This window comes from Macaca mulatta, chromosome 5, assembly GCF_049350105.2.
Source record: "Macaca mulatta isolate MMU2019108-1 chromosome 5, T2T-MMU8v2.0, whole genome shotgun sequence".
Lineage (NCBI taxonomy): Eukaryota > Metazoa > Chordata > Mammalia > Primates > Cercopithecidae > Macaca > Macaca mulatta.
The window spans coordinates 35,396,096-35,414,803 of NC_133410.1; the positions used below are offsets into that span (position 1 = coordinate 35,396,096).

At 36.2% G+C, this 18,708-nt stretch overlaps 1 protein-coding gene across 5 annotated transcripts in view; it reads right to left on the bottom strand.

Moving 5' to 3' along the window:
- ARAP2 (ArfGAP with RhoGAP domain, ankyrin repeat and PH domain 2) overlaps positions 1–18,708 on the bottom strand; it is a 178,468-nt gene that overhangs the window by 102,474 nt on the left and 57,286 nt on the right. For all 5 annotated transcript variants that reach the window (XM_028848385.2, XM_028848386.2, XM_015138193.3 and 2 more), the window contains exons 8-9: positions 17,621–17,741; positions 7,749–7,927 (exon numbers count right to left, since the gene is read on the bottom strand). In XM_028848385.2, coding sequence (XP_028704218.2) covers positions 7,749–7,927; positions 17,621–17,741 — 300 coding nt within the window. The remainder of the gene's footprint in view (positions 1–7,748; positions 7,928–17,620; positions 17,742–18,708) is intronic.

The window sequence follows — 18,708 nt, forward strand, 5'->3', positions numbered from 1 at the left end:
GATGTTTTTTTTTTTTTTTGAGACAGAGTCTTGCTCTGTTGCCCAGGCTAGAGTGTAATGGCACGATCTCAGCTCACTGCAACCTCAGCCTCCCAAGTAGCTGGGACTACAGGAATGTGCCACCACGCCCAGCTAACTTTTTTTGTATTTCAGTAGAGACGGGGTTTCACCATGTTGGCCAGGATGGTCTCGATTTCCTGACCTCCTGATCTGCCAGCCTTGGCCTCCCAAAGTGCTGGGCTTGCATGCGTGAGCCACCGCACCACCTACTTATCATCTGCTTGCTGTGGCCATATGGTTTTGAGTAATTAGAGTATGTACAGAACTGACCAGCATAAACTGACTGTAAAATATACATTAGAGTAACAAAGTAAATGTTGGTGCTCTTGAGAGCTATCATATATGAAACAACTGCATTTTCTGTTAAAAGTTGTGGACATTAAGCCATTATTTTCACAGTATTTAGACAGTATTTAGAACATCCCTAGATACTCATAAAAATTACCTATGGTGATCTCTCCCTCCCACCAAGAGACCCTGATTCCATGAATCTGGGGGCAGAACCTAAGAATGTTTAATTTCCAAAAACAAAAGTACAACCTCATGGCTTTTATATGTGGCCAATGCCAAGAAACACTGATTTAGATAGCAGAACCATTATGCAACTAGTTTAGACAGTGTAAGTATGCAATATGTAACTGTCAAGACATAAATACTCCTCTCTTTGACCAGGCACTGTGGCTCACACCTTAATCCCAACACTTTGGGAGGCCCAGGTGAGAGGATTGCTTGAAGCCGGAAGTTCAAGACCAGCCTGAGCAACATAGTGATACCCTGTCTCTACAAACGAAAACCAAAAAGACTCAATTTTATCTGCATCTGTAGAATGCATGCAATCAGAATATACAAAAACCATTTGAAATAATTAAGACTATCAATTTCAAACAAGCCGGCCAGAACAGGATGACACTTTGGATTGCTGAGATCCTATTTGTGCTGGGTGCCAACCCCTCTGTTAATGTCCAGAGGTGTTAAAAGCATCCGTCTTCATTAAACATATAGCATGGACTCTGTAACTGGTTTAATATCTATTTGTGCATGCTCTGAAGTTTACAAACAGCTATGAACTCTTGTTTGATTTCCTAGTTCTGTGAAGTAAGCAGAGCAGATACAGTCATTTGTTAATGGGAAAATAGTCCTGGCAAAGCAAAGCAGTGCTTAGTAAGTACCTAGTTGTGCCAGAAACTGTGCTTAGTCCTTGGGCTGCACAAAAGCATAAGTCTGGGTATCTGCCTTAGGGAAGTTTTTGGTCTAAAAATGAGATAACAGAAAAATGCAAAAATGCAGTAAGTGTTATTTAAAAAAAAAAAAAAAAAGCCTGGTGGTAGGCATACTGAATCCAACCCACAAGAGAGAGTTATCTTCCTAACAGGCCTTCCAAAGGTTGTGACATTTAACCGGCCAGAGGAAAAAACCCAGACCAGGTTTCTTATTCGGGTATTCCTCTCTCGCTTGTTCACTTATTTGCAAAATAGGGATAACAGTAGTACCTACAGCATCACTTTTGTGAGGGTTAAATTAATGCAATAAAAATGCTTAAAAGAATGCCTGGAACGCAGTAAGTGCTATACAGGACTAGCTAACTTTTGTTATTATTATTTTTATTTTATACCTTTTGAATTTGAAGCCAACTGAACATAGTATCTATTTAAAACTTAATTACAAAAAAAAAGTCCTGTCCAAAAATAACTAGCAGGCATAAATTTTTAAAAACAGAATGCAATGTGAATGGTAAATGTTCAACTAAATTAAAAATAAATTGCCCATTAACAACAATCTGATTGTGAGCTTTATTCTTATTATGAAAAACAGGCATGAGCCAGGGATAAGCCAAACTATCAACTTTTAAAATGCTATAAACTGGATTGAAAAAAACAGTAGCACAAAAATTCAGTGGGTAGAGTTTTAATATTATAGAAAGTAGAAGGCTGAAAATAGATTCTGAAGTAAGCAATATTTTAAAGTGAATTTGCTGTGATAGAAGGTAGGATGTCAAGAATCATGAATCCCACTAAAGTAACAATGGCTAGGCTTGGCTTCGCAGATCTGGCCACTGTAAGGGTAGTACAATGGCCAGGTGGGCCCTGCAGGCCAGACCTAGGGAGAATCGAAGCTGAGCCAATTACTGGCTGCTTGATCATTGGCAAGTTATTTAGTTTATGTGGACCTCAGTTTCCTTATTTATGAAAATAGTCAGGTCTACCTTACATTATATTATTATAGGAGTAAATAAAGCAACATAAATTAAGGGTCTGATACACCCACTTAATTCTTTCTTTTGAGGGTTCTAAAAGAATTTATCTTCAATATAAATATTTCCATTTTTTAATAATTACAGAAAGTATTCATACCAATGATTCCATATTAAACATTCAGATAGAATTAATGGTAAATACCAAGATACTGAAATAGGTTATTCATATGAATTTGTAACAACACAACCTGGTAAAAACTACATTTTTAAAACTACACAGTGAAAGAGCAAAATATAAAACTGACTCCTAAACAGAAAAATAAGGAAAGGTTTGTTAACCCCAAATCTGCTGAAATTTCAAACCTATTTTTGGAATTACTGGATGCCAGGTTTCCATGCCAGGAATTTAAGAACTCGGTGCTTAAACATTTGTTGAAAACAGATGTGGCATTGTATGACACTGGCACCAGCTTTCCTGGGAAACACCAGATGCAGAGTTTGGCCAGATACAGAACCCAGAGAATCTGAGGCCACCACCTCCATCCTGCTGCTCCTTTCTGTGCCACACAACCCGTCGCCCTATGAGGTCTATTTAAATTCTATTAGAGTTTCACTCCCATGCCAGAACACCAGGGAACATTATGTTGGGGGGAATGAGGGAGGATGAGTCTCTTGTTATACCCTGATTTGAAAATGTTTAATCAAGTGAGTTTATGTAGTTAAAACCTCAATGCCACAATTATCAGCAGGATACCAAACCCACCAAGTAAGACATCTGGTTTTAATGAATTCATTAATATTAACATGACATTAAAAAAAAGTATCAAGAGAAGAAGGGAGACTGGCTGACAGGACAACAGAACAAATGGAAACCAACGCCAGTTGTCTTAAATCTTCCTCATGTCCACTTGCAGAAATTCCTTTCAACTACCAATACCACTTATTTAAGAATTCACATATGTAAATATATGTCCATATTTGATTACCTTATTTAAACTTTAAAAAATTCTGACTTACACACTACACCCCTATCATTTCAGGATAAATAATTTACAAAATAATTTTTATTCCAGAATACAGAAGCTCTATCAGCTTTGAACTGATTAAAAAACACTTTAGTTACAGAAACAAAATTTCTACAAAACAAAAAGTAACTGACAAATGAAAAGCAAAATAGTTCAGAAAAAAATTGTAGAAAATATGAAGATTCATGTCTCTCTTATATAAATAGCATAAAGTAATTAGCAAGAAAGACATAAGATCCCTATAAATAAATGGACAAAGAAGATGAAGAGACAATTTGAGAAAAAATCATTTTAAAAGAGAATTAGAGGGGGAAAAAAACTCTCCTGTCAAAAAAAACAGTTATAATTGATCATTAATTCAACAAGTTCACCCTACCTATGTTTACTGAGTGCTAGCTTATTGCCTGAGGACACAGCAGTGAATAAAGTAAATATTCACATTGTCGATTTGGGAATATAAAAATGATAAATCTCACACTTTTCAGGTTATAATGTAACTAGATGCCTATCACATAGCTGTAGCATTTTCAATGTAAACTACTCTTGAGGAAGGGGTCATAGAAATTCTTGCCAATAATAATAATCATCATCATCATCAGAAAGGAAGTCAAGGCTACATATTGAAGGTTACCAGAAACCTCACTGATTTATTTAACACTATGTATTACCCCAACAGGAAGGCCCAGAAAGCAGAGATCTTGTGGGTTACCACTGTACCCCTCATGTCTAGAGCAGTGCCCAGAAATGAGAAAATGCCCCTACATGTGTCACGTGGATGAATGAATCCAGAAACATGGTCACTATAGTGTAACCTATACAAACCCACTTACACAGGTCATTTTATACAACGCTGAAATAATAATATGAAAAAAACTGTCATATTATAACACATTGCAGGCATCCAAAACATAAGCAGAGGTAAGGAATGGGAGAAAATGTGCAAAAATTAAAGCAGAATGCAGTTGTGAAATGGTGCTAAATATTAAAGGGATTACATTTAATTTATGTGATATTAGCACCCCACTGTTTTGCAGCATGGTAATTAGGTAAAGAATCTGAGTGTCAGTTTCTACTATGCCATTTTCCACCCTAACAAATGATTTTACAAATCTTTTCGTAGTTATTTCCACTTCTTCTTAAAGTCTAAAGATAGGCTTTAAGTTGTTTTAAAGAAAACAACTGAGAGCAGTATTTTATAATGTGTGTTTTTTGGCTCATCCATTATAGAACCACCTGTGGTGCTTTTTGTGAATTCAGATTCTACAACCCATTTCCAGAAATTGTGAATTAACAAATCTGAAACGAGCTCAGAAATGTTGAATTTTAACTTGCAACTTAAGTAATGGCCTTAGAGATAGTAATCCATCTCCCTTCTTCACATGATGCCATTTAAACCTAAAGAGACTAACTTAATTACCTGAGCCAATTAATAGTAGAACAAGAATAAAAACCCATAACTGCAACCTCCCAGTCCAATCTTCTTTGCAATAAATGAGATTCCTCTTTAATAACTCTTCAACATTTGCTGTAATAGCTACCCTTCTACCTCTAGCCACTGTCTGTTTACTCTCTCTGGAGTAACTGCCAAAGTAAATTAGTAAAATTATGTATAAATCAGAGGCAAGAAAAATAAAAATAGTTCCTATGTTAGGGTGGTGTAGATCAATTTCATTTTTTTTTATTCTATTCGTGCTATTATGTGGGCGATAAATCCCATTTTAAAATAAAAATAATTAAGTTTTGTTACATGTCACTAAATAAAATCCAACACAAATTAAGACATAGAGGTTCAAATCTAACATCACTTACATTTTTATGATAAATATATTCATTTCATCATCTTTAAAAAAATACACAAGATTACTCTGTGTATGTGTCTGTATAAAACTTTTCGAAGTTGAATCAAACCATGTTAGGATTGTTTAGTGCTTTTCCTAAAACACAGGTTGTTGCCCTCACTGGCAGAAAGCCCTCTGACCCATTACTCAGCATGTCACCAGGTTTTTCACATGTGCTCCATCATGGGAGAAAACCAATGGGCAACTTTCCTCTGGGGAAAAAGACATATACCAGGATGCAAAAACAGATGAAAACGGAATGGTATGCCAGGGTCTGAACGTGGACGGCCTTCCTTATTGGCTCATTCTTGAGTCAACTAGTTCTTTAAGACTGACTAAAGATTAAGTCCCTTAAGACCTGAATCTATGCGATATAATGCAATTAAACACACACACACATACACAAATAGTATACATTTAAAGATGTGTGTGTGCGCACGCATATATATATATGTTAATGCATAGAAAAGACCTTGTATACAAGCATAAAAATATGTTTACTTATCAAAAGATGGAAAGGGGTTCAGCCTTAATGCTTTAATTTTTAAGGAGAATATACTCATTACTCATGTACATAGAAATGCCTCTAATGCACTGACTTCATTAGATGCCCTTTTTTTGCACCTCTCTGTAACTCCTGTACAACCTATTATTGCACTGAACTCACCATCCATCATATGTTCTGGTCTTGACTTTTCCTCTTGGAAGACAAGACTTGTATCCTTCTTCTCAGTGAACCCATCATTTTTAGTGTGCCTGACATGGCATACAATGTTTATTGAAAGCATACCCTGAAACTCCTGGACAACTAAATTATTCAGTGAAAGAATCCTTAGGCAATTTCTAAAAGTTCCCAAGTCAGAAAATTTCTCTTCAACCTAGACTTTAAAAAGACAGTTTGTAGAGCAGTTAAGAAGGTAGACTTAGAGTTATACAGCTCCGGTTTTAAACTCAACTCTGCATTATAAATTGTAATTCCTAGACCTATTACTTAATCTTCATTTTCCTCATCTACAAAACATAGACAAAAAAATGTCTTCCTCCTATATTTGTGGTGAAGATTAAAAGGAAATGTCTACAAATTACCATTGTACCTGGTACTCAGCAAATAGTATTCATTATGCTTTTCACATTCAATTCCTAATACTAAAGCAATAATTTCATGTACATTTTCACTAATCAGAAAGTGTTAATAAAACTTTTAAAATATCTATCGTATTCCTAGAGAATAACAGAAACTCAGACAGTTTAATGTGAGCAATGAAATTAATCATATGAACTCTATGCAAGTCTATCAAATCTTGCTATCAGGTCTATGCAAGTGTAAACTAAATACCTTAATTAATTTGGAAGAGTAACTTCCATACTGATACATGCAAATTATGCATTTTTAACCTCCATTCCAATAAGAAAAGTTGCAATCATCTTATTTTGTAGACTGAAATGTTCATATTCAATTTGTACACATTATTAAGCTATTCTTGAGAAACATACTAACTACTCACATTATTAATAGGCCACGAGTGCTCAATGATGCCTTCAACTGTTAATTGGCTAAGATATCCTCTCCTCCAAAATATTCAATGTGTAAGTTCACACTAAAGTTCAGAGGATGCCTATAGTTAATTGTTCTGAAACTACTATTTGTTTTGATATTCCTATTTTTCTTATAAAAATAGTCGGCATTTATATTTCAACTTACTATAACCCATAATAAGGTATCATAAAATGAGTTCATCATAGATCAGCTAACTAAAGTGCACAGTTCAACTCCACAATTATTAAGCATCTAATATATTCTAGGCTGAAAGATTTTAAAAGGAGGTATTCCAACAAAAGGGTAAAGAATTATATATTATACATATTAAAAACATATACATATTAAAAACAAGGAATGTTAGAAAAAAGTCTACGGAATGAAATGAAGCTAACAGGATTTGTTAAAATTTTAGTTTACCATCAGACTCATCAAAACATTTAAATACTCTATTGAGTCCTCTGATATTAATCAAATTTAGTAAACCAGTCATTTGAATTGATTTTATTTATGTATATGCGATATGTGTGTATAGATAGATGTATGTATGTATGTGCACTTGAATTTGTACTTATATAGACGTGTGTGTATATGTATATGGGTGTGTGTATATATATATATATATCTATCTCACATACATCTGCTCAAAATAAAACAGACCAACATTCTGAAAACTCAAGCAAATATGTTACCTGTGTTTACCCTACAATTATCTATCATAAAAATAAAAGGGTGCAGAATGGGTCCTATTTCATCACCAGCTGTAATGGTTCATTGGTCCTTAATTGTTCTCTCATGTAGTTGTATATTGTTATCTCAACCAAATAATATTTTTCAAAACTTATTTTCAATAATTTTACTTCCTCAATACCATAAAAGGTGATGTCCAGTTTCAAGTTTGATGTAGGTACTTTCTTGCTGGTGGAGACACCAAGAAACTTCAACAAAATCACTATTTCTTCGGTATATTTAGTGGAGTACACAATGCCAAAACAAGACTCTATAAGTAAAATCACTAATAATTCTTCCAAACAAAACATAGTTGTTACTACAATAAAATAGCAGCAATTTTTAATGACTATAACAGAGCTCACCTGTTCGTTTTTGCAAAGCCACACACTGTTTCCACTTAACACAGTAAAAATTTTTGCCTTATAGCCCCTCAATTCAAGATATCCACATTTCTCAGGTGTAACAATGCCTTGAGACTGTGAGGTAAGGGATTGTGATTTCAGTGCATTTAATAGTATGCTGATCCAGTCATTTCTCTCCTCTGAAAATAAAGACAGGAGAAAACACATAAATCCATATATAAGTCACATAGATACAGAAACGTCAAGAAGAAATCCACACTCTTTGCAACACATAAGTGACAGATTCTTTCCACAACTACAATCTAAATGTTACTGTAAACACAGCAAATGACTCAATTCTTTGAGGGAAAAGGAGTAACACTATCCAGTTTTCGTGAAATGAGTTCCACTGGCTTTACCTGAGAGTTTATTAGAAGTGCAAAATCTCAGGCCCTACTCCAGACCTGATGAATCACAGGCTGTATTTTCAAAAGAACTACAGATGCTCCTTATCCCTTTTAATATCTGAGAAGCCCTCTTTTAGATCATTCATTAGATTAGATTTTCTTTTAATAGAAGAATGTGATATTGCTACCCAACAATTAACGGCTTTTATGTTTCAAGTCAGTTACTCAAAGACCCTGAAAATCCTACTTTCAAACAATCATTTGGAACCCACTCTAGAGTATACCTGCTTCAGTGTCACTTTCCCATTCCACTCTCAACACAGTAATTAACAATAGCATTTCACCTGGCAAATTAAAATTTGGTTCTCCTACTCCTTCCACAAAACTAAATGACCTTCAATTATGAACAGTGCACTGTGTTACAGGCATAGGAATTCGATCTAGTCTCCAAGGAGCAATTAAAGCTATAAGTCAAACAAGATTTGAACACAAAATGGAACACAGTAGTATAAATGTCATATAAATGGTATCAAATAATATATGAGTCAATTGAGATAAGTGATTTGCTGAAGGTTATATAGCAAGTTAGCTTTAAAATAAGCAGAATCACATGTTTTAACTCTCGAACAACTTTTCTTGGAACCATGGGGGTAAAAAAGAGGTACATGTGGTAGATCTTGAGAATGAAGAGCAATTCAAAAGACAAAACTGGAATTTGGAAGAGGGAAGATAATAGGATTCTGAGCAGAGGTTACTATAAGAACAAAGGCAGAAAAACCAACATCCATTCAGGGATAATTTATCAATGAATATATTTATAATTCTGAACTCACACAGAAATAATGGGAATATAACCACAGAATTCATACTGCCTGTTTAGGAATGTTGTCTTTATTACAAAGGAAAACCATTTCAGCATTCTTAGCAATAAAAAGACATTATGATAATACAGACAATGACAGGTAGACCACACTGGAAGCCTGAAGCTCAGGAACCAGGCAACGGAGACTTAAAATACTGTGAAAATGGAAACAAAATGACTTACAAGGAATTAAGGCATTTAGGAGAGTGAAAAAAATTAGTTGTACAAACATGATGGGTGTTGATAAGAAAAACAAATTACTTAGAATAAAAGGTAACGTGCCATCAGAAATTGGCCAGGCAAACAAGGAGAATCCAATTAGTTAACAGAACAACCTCAGGTTTTCAGTGCCGTGCCTTGAGCATCCAGGCAGACTGATAGCACTATGTGAACAACAGTAACCTGTACATGAGAAGACCCATGGAAATGAATAAACATGAAGTGTAAAAGGGGAAGAAACTGGCAAACCTTGAGGTACAACTATATCTATAAGGCTGGAAATTGGGCTACCAGAACATAGGGAGAAGTAGTTGTCAAAGCAAAAGGAAATAAAGCAAAATATACTGAATCACAGGTAGTAAAAGTTTTCACAGGATGAAGGAAGAAGAGAAAGAAGGGCCCAGTTTGGGAAATGGGACAGTTTCTCAGATCCTTCTCAGACAGGTCTGCCCAGTGACTTAATTGTGGATTGAAATAAGTTACCATATTAAACTTACTCATATTTATTTATTTATTTATTTATTTTTTTTATTTTTTTTTTTTTTTTGAGACGGAGTCTCGCTCTGTCACCCAGGCTGGAGTGCAGTGGCCGGATCTCAGCTCACTGCAAGCTCCGCCTCCCGGGTTCACGCCATTCTCCTGTCTCAGCCTCCCGAGTAGCTGGGACTACAGGCGCCCGCCACCTCGCCCGGCTAAGTTTTTGTATTTTTAGTAGAGACGGGGTTTCACTGTGTTACCCAGGATGGTCTCGATCTCCTGACCTCGTGATCCGCCCGTCTCGGCCTCCCAAAGTGCTGGGATTACAGGCTTGAGCCACCGCGCCCGGCCTAAACTTACTCATATTTAAACATGACTCCACAGTTATTTCATAATGAGTCTTACTTTTTCAATTATAATTGTTCTTGTTCACCTTCAAAACTAATAAAAACACTTGATTGTGTCTTTAATGACCAAAGTCAAAATGTTTATTTAAAAACTTATTCAATAGTGCGTTATTGCAAGTGTCACACAATCTTCCAGGAATTGGTGCTTGACAGCTGGGTGTGGTGTCCCACACCTGTAATCCCAGCACTCTGGGAAGCCAAGAGGGGAGGATCATTTGAGGTCAGGAGCTCAAGACCAGTCTGGCCAACATGGTGAAACCCAGTCTATACTAACAACACACACAGAAAATTAGCTGGGCATGGTGGCAGGTGCCTGCAAGCCAAGCAACTCGGGATGCTGAGGCATGAGAATCGCTTGAGCCCGGGAGACTAAGATCGCAGTAAGCCCAGATCGTGCCACTGTACTCCAGCCTGGGCAACAAGAGTGAAACTTCGTCTCAAAAAAAAAAAAAAAAAAAAAAGGAATTCCTGCTTGTTGCAATATATCAGGATGAAATATTTATCAAATGTCCCTAGTATTGTTATACATCCTAAACTAAAAGACATTAAAATATTCAAGTAGCTAAGTCAATGTCAATATGCAGCAGCTATTCTACATTTTTCTATCTGCATAAACAGATCCAGATTGCACTACAATAATTTATTACATTTTCAGTTACAGCAACAGACCTTCCACTTAACTTGGTTATTACTTGTGATCATTAGTTTCACACAAGATATTCCTGCCGAGTAAATGGTACATAATGGTTGTTTGTTTCTTTATTTGTGCTAATCCATATAAACCACTGTGTTTGAAACGTAGGTCATAATTTAATGAGTTGGGCCTAAGTGTCTATGGCTTTTAGATTACTCCTAGCATATATTTCAGTTTCTCAGGAATTAATTTAAAACTGGCAATTGCACCTGTTGGAATTAAGCTTACTTTGGCTGCATCTCAACACATAGCCTAGAAGAATTATCTAGCTCCTGAGGGTCTCAGTTACTAAAAGGAAGTAAACAATCATGACGAAGAACAGGAATTAATAGTAACATTCAGTTTATTCTGAATTACCCATGCCAATGGAAAGAAGCAATGGAACAGATAATCCAAACACAATAAAATAGATTACAAGTGTCATCTGTATTCGGCCATACAATGTGTGCATCCTGAGATATGGGGGAATATGCTTTCATAAGTCACAACATTCCAAACCAAATAATGATTTCCTGCTGGACAAGAGTCTAGGGCAAAGTCAGATACTGTGCTAGCTTTTGCTTGTTCTTCAAACCAAGATACTTTTTATTCTTTCCAATAACAAATATCTATTGAGTGTCTATCTTGATCTTAGCACTGTGCTAAGCACCATTTCTCCAGGAAACAAGCTCTGACCTAGATATGGCTTGGCTCTAAGAATAGCATTCCAGGCTGGACAAAAAGAAAGGGAGTGGAGAACACAAAGAGTAAGTGTTGAAATTGCCATTTTTTTGTGATTATGCTAGAATGTAAATAAAATAAAATAGCAAATTCCTAAAACCTCAAATCAGTTCTTGATGGTTTCAGGAACGGCAGCTTAGAGTATAAGAACAATAATAATAAAAAAAGAGGTTTAAGAAAAATCGAGACAATATTCTCTGGACTACTGGGTTTAGCAGTAGGCATACTCCTTAGTAACAAGGGATTGGTTACACTAGAGATTACAACATAAGGGCCATGCAAAACATCAACAACATTATCTAATAAAGTTTAGCTGGACCTTTATTTTTGACATGATAGTATGATCTAACTAAAGTTCCCTCAATGAAATTCCTGATCAATATCAGAGAAGGAAGTAGTGCGTGCACATAAGGATTGTTCTTCAAATTGATAGCCACTCACTCGTACAAATACTCACTAAGCCTACTATGTTCCAAAACCTATTCTGAATACCAGGAATGGAACAGTGAACAAGACTGACCATGACCTTACTCTCCTGGAAGTTTACACACTAGTGAAAGGAGGAAGGCCATATAAACTTAAATATACATTACAAAGTGGCAAGTGCAATTAGTAACATACACAAGATGAGGGGCCCAGGGAGTGCTATTTTGTACAGGATACATAAAAAGCCTCAGAAGAAGGGGATGGTTAACCAAAAATCTAAAGGAAGAGGAAGTAAAGAAGCAGGTCGCAGCTGAGGAGCAGGCAGAGGAAGAGCATTCCAGGATAAGGTGAACATGTAACAAGGCCCCAAGACAACAGCAGATTTGGTGTATTCAAGGAACAAAAGGCCTCTGTAGGTGAACCAACCATAGTACAGGAGAAAGGGAACAGAAAAAGATAGGACAGAAAGACCAAGGCCAGATCATGCAGGGGTTTTTGGACATCACAAGTACTTCTTACTCTCAGTAAGATGCAGAAACCGGCTGGGCGCGGTTGCTCACTCCTGTAATCCCAGAACTTTGGAAGGCCAAGGCAGGCAGATCACAAGGTCAGGTGATGGAGACCATCCTGGCTAACATGGTGAAAACCTTATCTCTACTAAAAATACAAAAAATTAGCTGGGCGTGGTGGCACACACCTGTAGTCTCAGCTACTTGGGAGGCTGAGGTAGAAGAATCACTTGAACCTGGGAGGTGGACGTTGCAGTGAGCCACAATCGCACCACTGCACCCCAGCCTGTATGACAGAGCGAGACTCCATTTCAAAAGGAGGAAAAAAAAAAAAAAGATGCAGAATCCATGGAGCATGTAAAGTGAACTGACATGATTTGACTTCCTTACTGAATAACTGCTCTGACAAGTACAGGAAAAATATGACAACAGTTGATCATGAGAGATGATTAAAACAATCCTGATAGCAGTGGAGTTGTTGAGAATTGGTCAGCATCTAAACACACTTTCTAAGTCAAACTGACAAGATTTGCTGATGGACTAGATGTGAAGTGAGAAGAAAAAGATTCAAGAATAACTCCACACTTCATGGCCTAAGCACCTGAGGCTTCTATTTGCTGAGATGAGGAAGATTACAAGGGAGAAAGTCTGGTTGAGCAGGTGGAAATGGGAATTTTGATACATTAAGTGTGAGGTGCTACTAGGCAGCCATGTTGACATGTCAAGTAGGCTGCTGGATATGACCGTGGAGTACAGGAAGAGGTCAGAGATGGAGATACATATTTGACATCAGTCACCCTAAAACCAAGAGATTGCCTTCAAAACCAGACTTCGGGCCCCACAATTGAATATTTTAAACAGAATTTGGAGTCCTAGCAAGTTCCTAAAATACATTATGTCAGAAACTTCCAGAATATCATGAAGTCTTCAAAGGAAACACTTAGCAAATCATCATTAATGAGATTAAGGAGGGTGAGTAAGTAAAGGGATAGTAAATGTTTCATGCCTTGCTTATAAAAACGTTGACGATTTCAAAAGAGGTAAGAGTCTGCTTGCCAAAAACAACTAAGGAGGTCATTTATATGTTCTTCTAGAAAATTTTTAAATTAAAACAAAGACTTTTCCATATCAGTATCAGAGCTGCCACTGGATGGCTGTATGATGTTGTCTAAAAGCAGAATTGAGAGACAGCCACAGGGTCTAGAATCTGCTAAGGTGGACAGAAGCATAGGGCCTGCAGGTGAGCACCAGTTCTGAAAATGGCCTTGGAAAGGGAATGCCCACTCAAAATTCTTAAGCTCTCTTCTAATCATGAGAACTGTGCACTCAAAACATCACGAGTGTTTTGAAGTATCATATCTCCATGTGTGACTACAGGTGCAAAGGAATACAGACTGATTGGAGAGATCAATAGCTGTTATGACCCACAGACCAATTCCAGTGACTCTGCTTCAGAACAACAGCAGTCAGACCAAATTTTGTACTTGGGGAAGTGTTCTTTTTAAATGTTATTATTTCAATAAAATTCACTTGAAACTAAGAGAAGAACAATATTTCATTAGGAAACAGGGGGGAGGGGAATGGAAGCCTTAGAAAACTTGCGAGGAAAAGATTCCAAACTATAATCCTGTCTTAGTAACACCAGGGGGTGATGCAGCAGTTTAGAAATAATAACACTGGTCAGGGAAGACAAAGAATAGCTATTATAGATAGGTCAAAGCCTTTTCACCAAAAATAAAGAATTCATATCTGTTAAGATGACAAAACTTTTTCCTTTTTGTTCTAAACTTTGATTTTGCTTCTTCCCTCAGTCAAAATAGACTTTAATTTAGCTTAAAGTTCATTAAGTCAAAGTCCTTAAGCCACTATAGTTGATCTACCAATTCCCACAAAATAAAAATAATCAATCATTTGTATACACGGAAGGAAAAAAGATCACTTAATAGAACATATTTAGTATACTGTTGAAAGTTCCATACTAAACATACAGATACATAAACATATACATATACATATATATATGTACACACACCACTACACGTATTTATCTTTAAAATTGTGAGTTGTTACTATGTAAAAATAACTTTCAATCAAAATAACTCATTCACTAATTCCATGTGTATACAGTCTGTTTTCACTGAAGCAATATGTCTATGGTTTCAAAAATTAAAGACCTACAACTGATTTTTAAAACAATAAATTTATACTGAAGTTCATGAAATTTTTATACTGTCCTAAGTTTATATAACAAAGATGAACTATACACCACAGAAGGATTTATCTGTCAATTGTGAACATGAAACTTTTAAACATGTGTGGGTTGGTACACTCTACTTAAATAAAACGTGTCTGTTTAACTTAGTAAATATGGCTAAACAGATTTTCATACAAGTTGGAAGCTTTATTTAGTATGTCTATCTTAAAATGCAGGCTATGTAGCAATGTGAAATTTATTTGGAGAGGCCAAGAGAAAGGTGATAAGCACCTCAAAGAAACAGGCAGCTAACTTTCACGGTGGTGGAAACCAAACCATAAGGAAAGACTGCCAGGATAGTCATTCAAGAGAAGCAATGCCACGTTCTTCAAGAAATACAGTAAGAGAAAAACTGTGATTTCAAATGGAAGTCCCATATCAAGTATCACAACTGTGGAAAATTTTCTGAATTTCAAACAGTAATTCACAAAAAGTGGCTCCTCATACATACAGGTAATTCTAGGTAAAATGCTTGAGGGCAGGGGTTTGCAAACCTTTTCTTTGAAAAATCAAATAGTAAACATTTTAGGCTTTACTGGCCGCAGTCTGTGCCACAACTACTCAGTGATAACCACTGAGTGAGAATGAATGAGAAATGAATGAATGACAGTGATTGTTATCTAACAAGACTTCATTTACAAAAACAGGCACTGAGCCAGATTAAGGCTGCAGATCAGTTTGCTGACCTCTACTCTGGGACTCTAGCTTTAGTTCAACATTATTTTTAAAAACCAAGAAAGAAACTTTTTTTTAATGCTACATCTATACACTATGTACATAGATAGATATGTTCCACAACATAACACCTACTGTAGGCAATGCACTTTGATATTTATTATTTTCTGTTTGGGGTTTGTCTTTTTATTGAGGGAGAGTGTTTCTGGTGACATCATAAACCACTAAGTTGATCTCAGTAATCCACAGTTTGAACCACGCTGCTCCAGTGTGAAGGCCTGCTGGAATGTATCCATTTATTGAGTACCCCAAGAAACAATGGAAATGTTTTAGTGGTATATAATATTTACTGACTGCTTTTTATGTGCTATGCACTGACATACATGCCAGGAATCTAGCAGTTTAAAATAAAGAAAATGTTGCCCCATAATAGTTAACACTGTAGTCATTTCCAACTAGTGGTGAACACTCTAATCTGTAAAAATAGGATAATAATGGCCAGGCACAATGGCTCATGCCTGTAATCCCAGCACTTTGGGAGGCCGAGGCGGTCAGATCTCCTGAGGTCGGGAATTTGAGACCAACCTGACCAACATGGTGAAACCCCGTCTCTCCTAAATACAAAAATATATATATTAACTGGGCGTGGTGAGGCATGCCTGTAGTCCCAGGTACTTGGGAGGCTGAACCAATCGCTCGAACCCGCGAGGCAGAGGTTGCAGTGAGCCGAGATTGCACCATTGCACTCAAGCCTGGGCAACAAGAGTGAAACTCTGTCTCAAAAAAATAAAGGATAATAATTGTAATACTACCTACATTATAAGACTGTTGTGAAAATGAAGAATTAGCAAAATGTCTGGCACATATCAGATATTCAGTCAATTTCCTATACCATTATTATTCAAATAATTAAAGCACAAAGAAGTACTTCTAAAAATCAGGTTGAATTATATATCTATTCCTAAATAAAAGTTGTCTATAAGTTAAAATCATAATTCTTAATGAGATGGTATTACCTAAATTACTAAAACTAGTAAATTTATAGTAATGACATATTACGATAATCAAATAAAATACATAACAGAGAACTTTTAACTTCTCTGGCTCCTCCCCCACCCTTATTCAAACAAAATTCAGAAAAGATTTCTCTATACACATTTAAACTCAATCCAGAAAACATGTGCCATCTTTGGGATCAGCTTTTACCATCAAGTGTCCCATAGATTATGTAGATGAAAAGAATTCAAGAAATATAAAAGATGCTCCTAAATTTACAATAGAATGATTACTGTGCCTGTGCAGTCAGCTAAAGCAGGGGTCCCCAAACCCCAGGCCATGGACTGGTACCATTACATGGTCTGTTAGGAACAGGGCCACACAGCAGGAGGTGAGCAGCAGGCAAGCCAGCGAAGCTTCATCTGCATCTACAGCCACTCCCCACCACTGGCATTACTGCCTGAGCTCCACCTCCTGTCAGATCACCGGGGGCATTAGATTCTCACAGGAGTACAAACCCTACCGTAAAATATGCGTGCAGGGAATCTAGGCTGCGTGCTCCTTATGAGAGTCTAATGCCTGAAATGCCTGATGATCTGTCACTGTCTCCCATCACCCCTAGACGGGGCCATCTAGTTGCAAGAAAACAAGCTCAGGGATCCCACTGATTCTACATTATGGTGAGTTGTATAATTATTTCGTTATATACAATGTAAAAATAATAGAATTAAAACACACAATAAATGTAATGTGCTTCAATCGTCCAGGAACCATCTCGCCACAACCAGTTCACGGAAAAGCTGTCTTCCACGAAACCAGTCCCTGGTGCAAAAAGGTTGGGAGTCACTGAGCTAAAGCCTGCCATAAATGTCCATAAAACCAACTAATAGTTAGAAAAATTGTTTTTGCGTATCAAATAACCATTTTGCATTATTTGCAACATCTCAAAGGCTAGCTCCATGAAAGCAGGGAATTTTGTCCACTTTTTTTTCACAACTGTATACCCAGAACGTATGAGTCCTCAGCACACAATAGCTTCTCACTAAATATTTGTTGATGAAAGAGAAAACAAATAACTTGTCAACTTATTTATGTTTTAACATTATGCATTTGAAAAATTAATTTTAAAATGTAAGTTATCAAAAAGTAATATATTTAAAGGTTTCTTGACATTCCTAGTCTGATTTATTAATATGATTACTCATAAATTAATGTAAGTATTTCATGGGGATAAAAAATAATCTTACCTTCTTTTTCTACTCTAAAAACAAAAGTTCTTTGTGTTGTAACAACTTCAAATTTGTTGTCTCCTTGAACTCGTACTGTTGATATAGCAGAAAGGGGAATTATTCCTTTTGAATACATCTCCTGTATTGGTTAGAAAAAAAAAAGAAAACATATGAAAATGAAATTCTCTTGATCTTATCAAAAAGGAATGGCACGCTATTTACAACTGCTTCTCTTTTATAATTTCAATCCAAATTTTTAAAATGACATACAGGTAATACGTCCACTCATACTCTCAAGTAATACCCAAGAAAAGAAACTATTAAATGTCCCCTTCTTTGAAGTGAGATGTCTTTTCAACTTTCTCTTCATCTGGAATTAAAAGAGAAAGAATCAAATACAAGCAATCCTACTAGACTAGCAATACCGAGTTCCAAAAACCAGCAGCATGTTCTTTAAAACCATCTGCTCAATATGATTTTATGGTGTTTGCAGGCATCTGCTGGCCACAACAGGTACTGTAACTGAACCATTTTAAAACAAGTCTGTTACATATTCGGAACCAAAATATACCTTAAACACATACTGGGTTTTCTAAATTAACCATGTTACTCAAAGCTCTGACGATGAGCATCTCAACCTCACACTGAATCATTTTAATGTTTACTCTCCAACGAATAAAGAATAAAAAAGACAGATTTATCTGTTTCCAAACAGCATATAAGTATTACAAATTTTGTTTTTAAAAAAAGGCCATTCTTAGGACTTTGATAACTTTTTATCCATCTTCATTTTCCTGGACCCTCTAAAATCATGTCGTGATAACTACTGCACAATTTCAACTCTTGATATTTTCTGGGTCTCGTGTTGGAAAGAAAATTTAGAGTGTTTATACTTTCAAGGAGCCTCAAAATGAAAAGCCAGCTAATGCAATGAGAGAAGAGTTTAAAACTGAGTAAAAACTAAGGGATATAAAAGTATAAAGATGGAAAATCTCAATTCTGCTTAAAGGCTGTGAGGGATATCTTTACAAACATGGTGGTATTTAAACCTGACTTTTAAAAAAACCTTAATTTTAAGCAGATAGACAAGTGTGTGGGAGGCATTC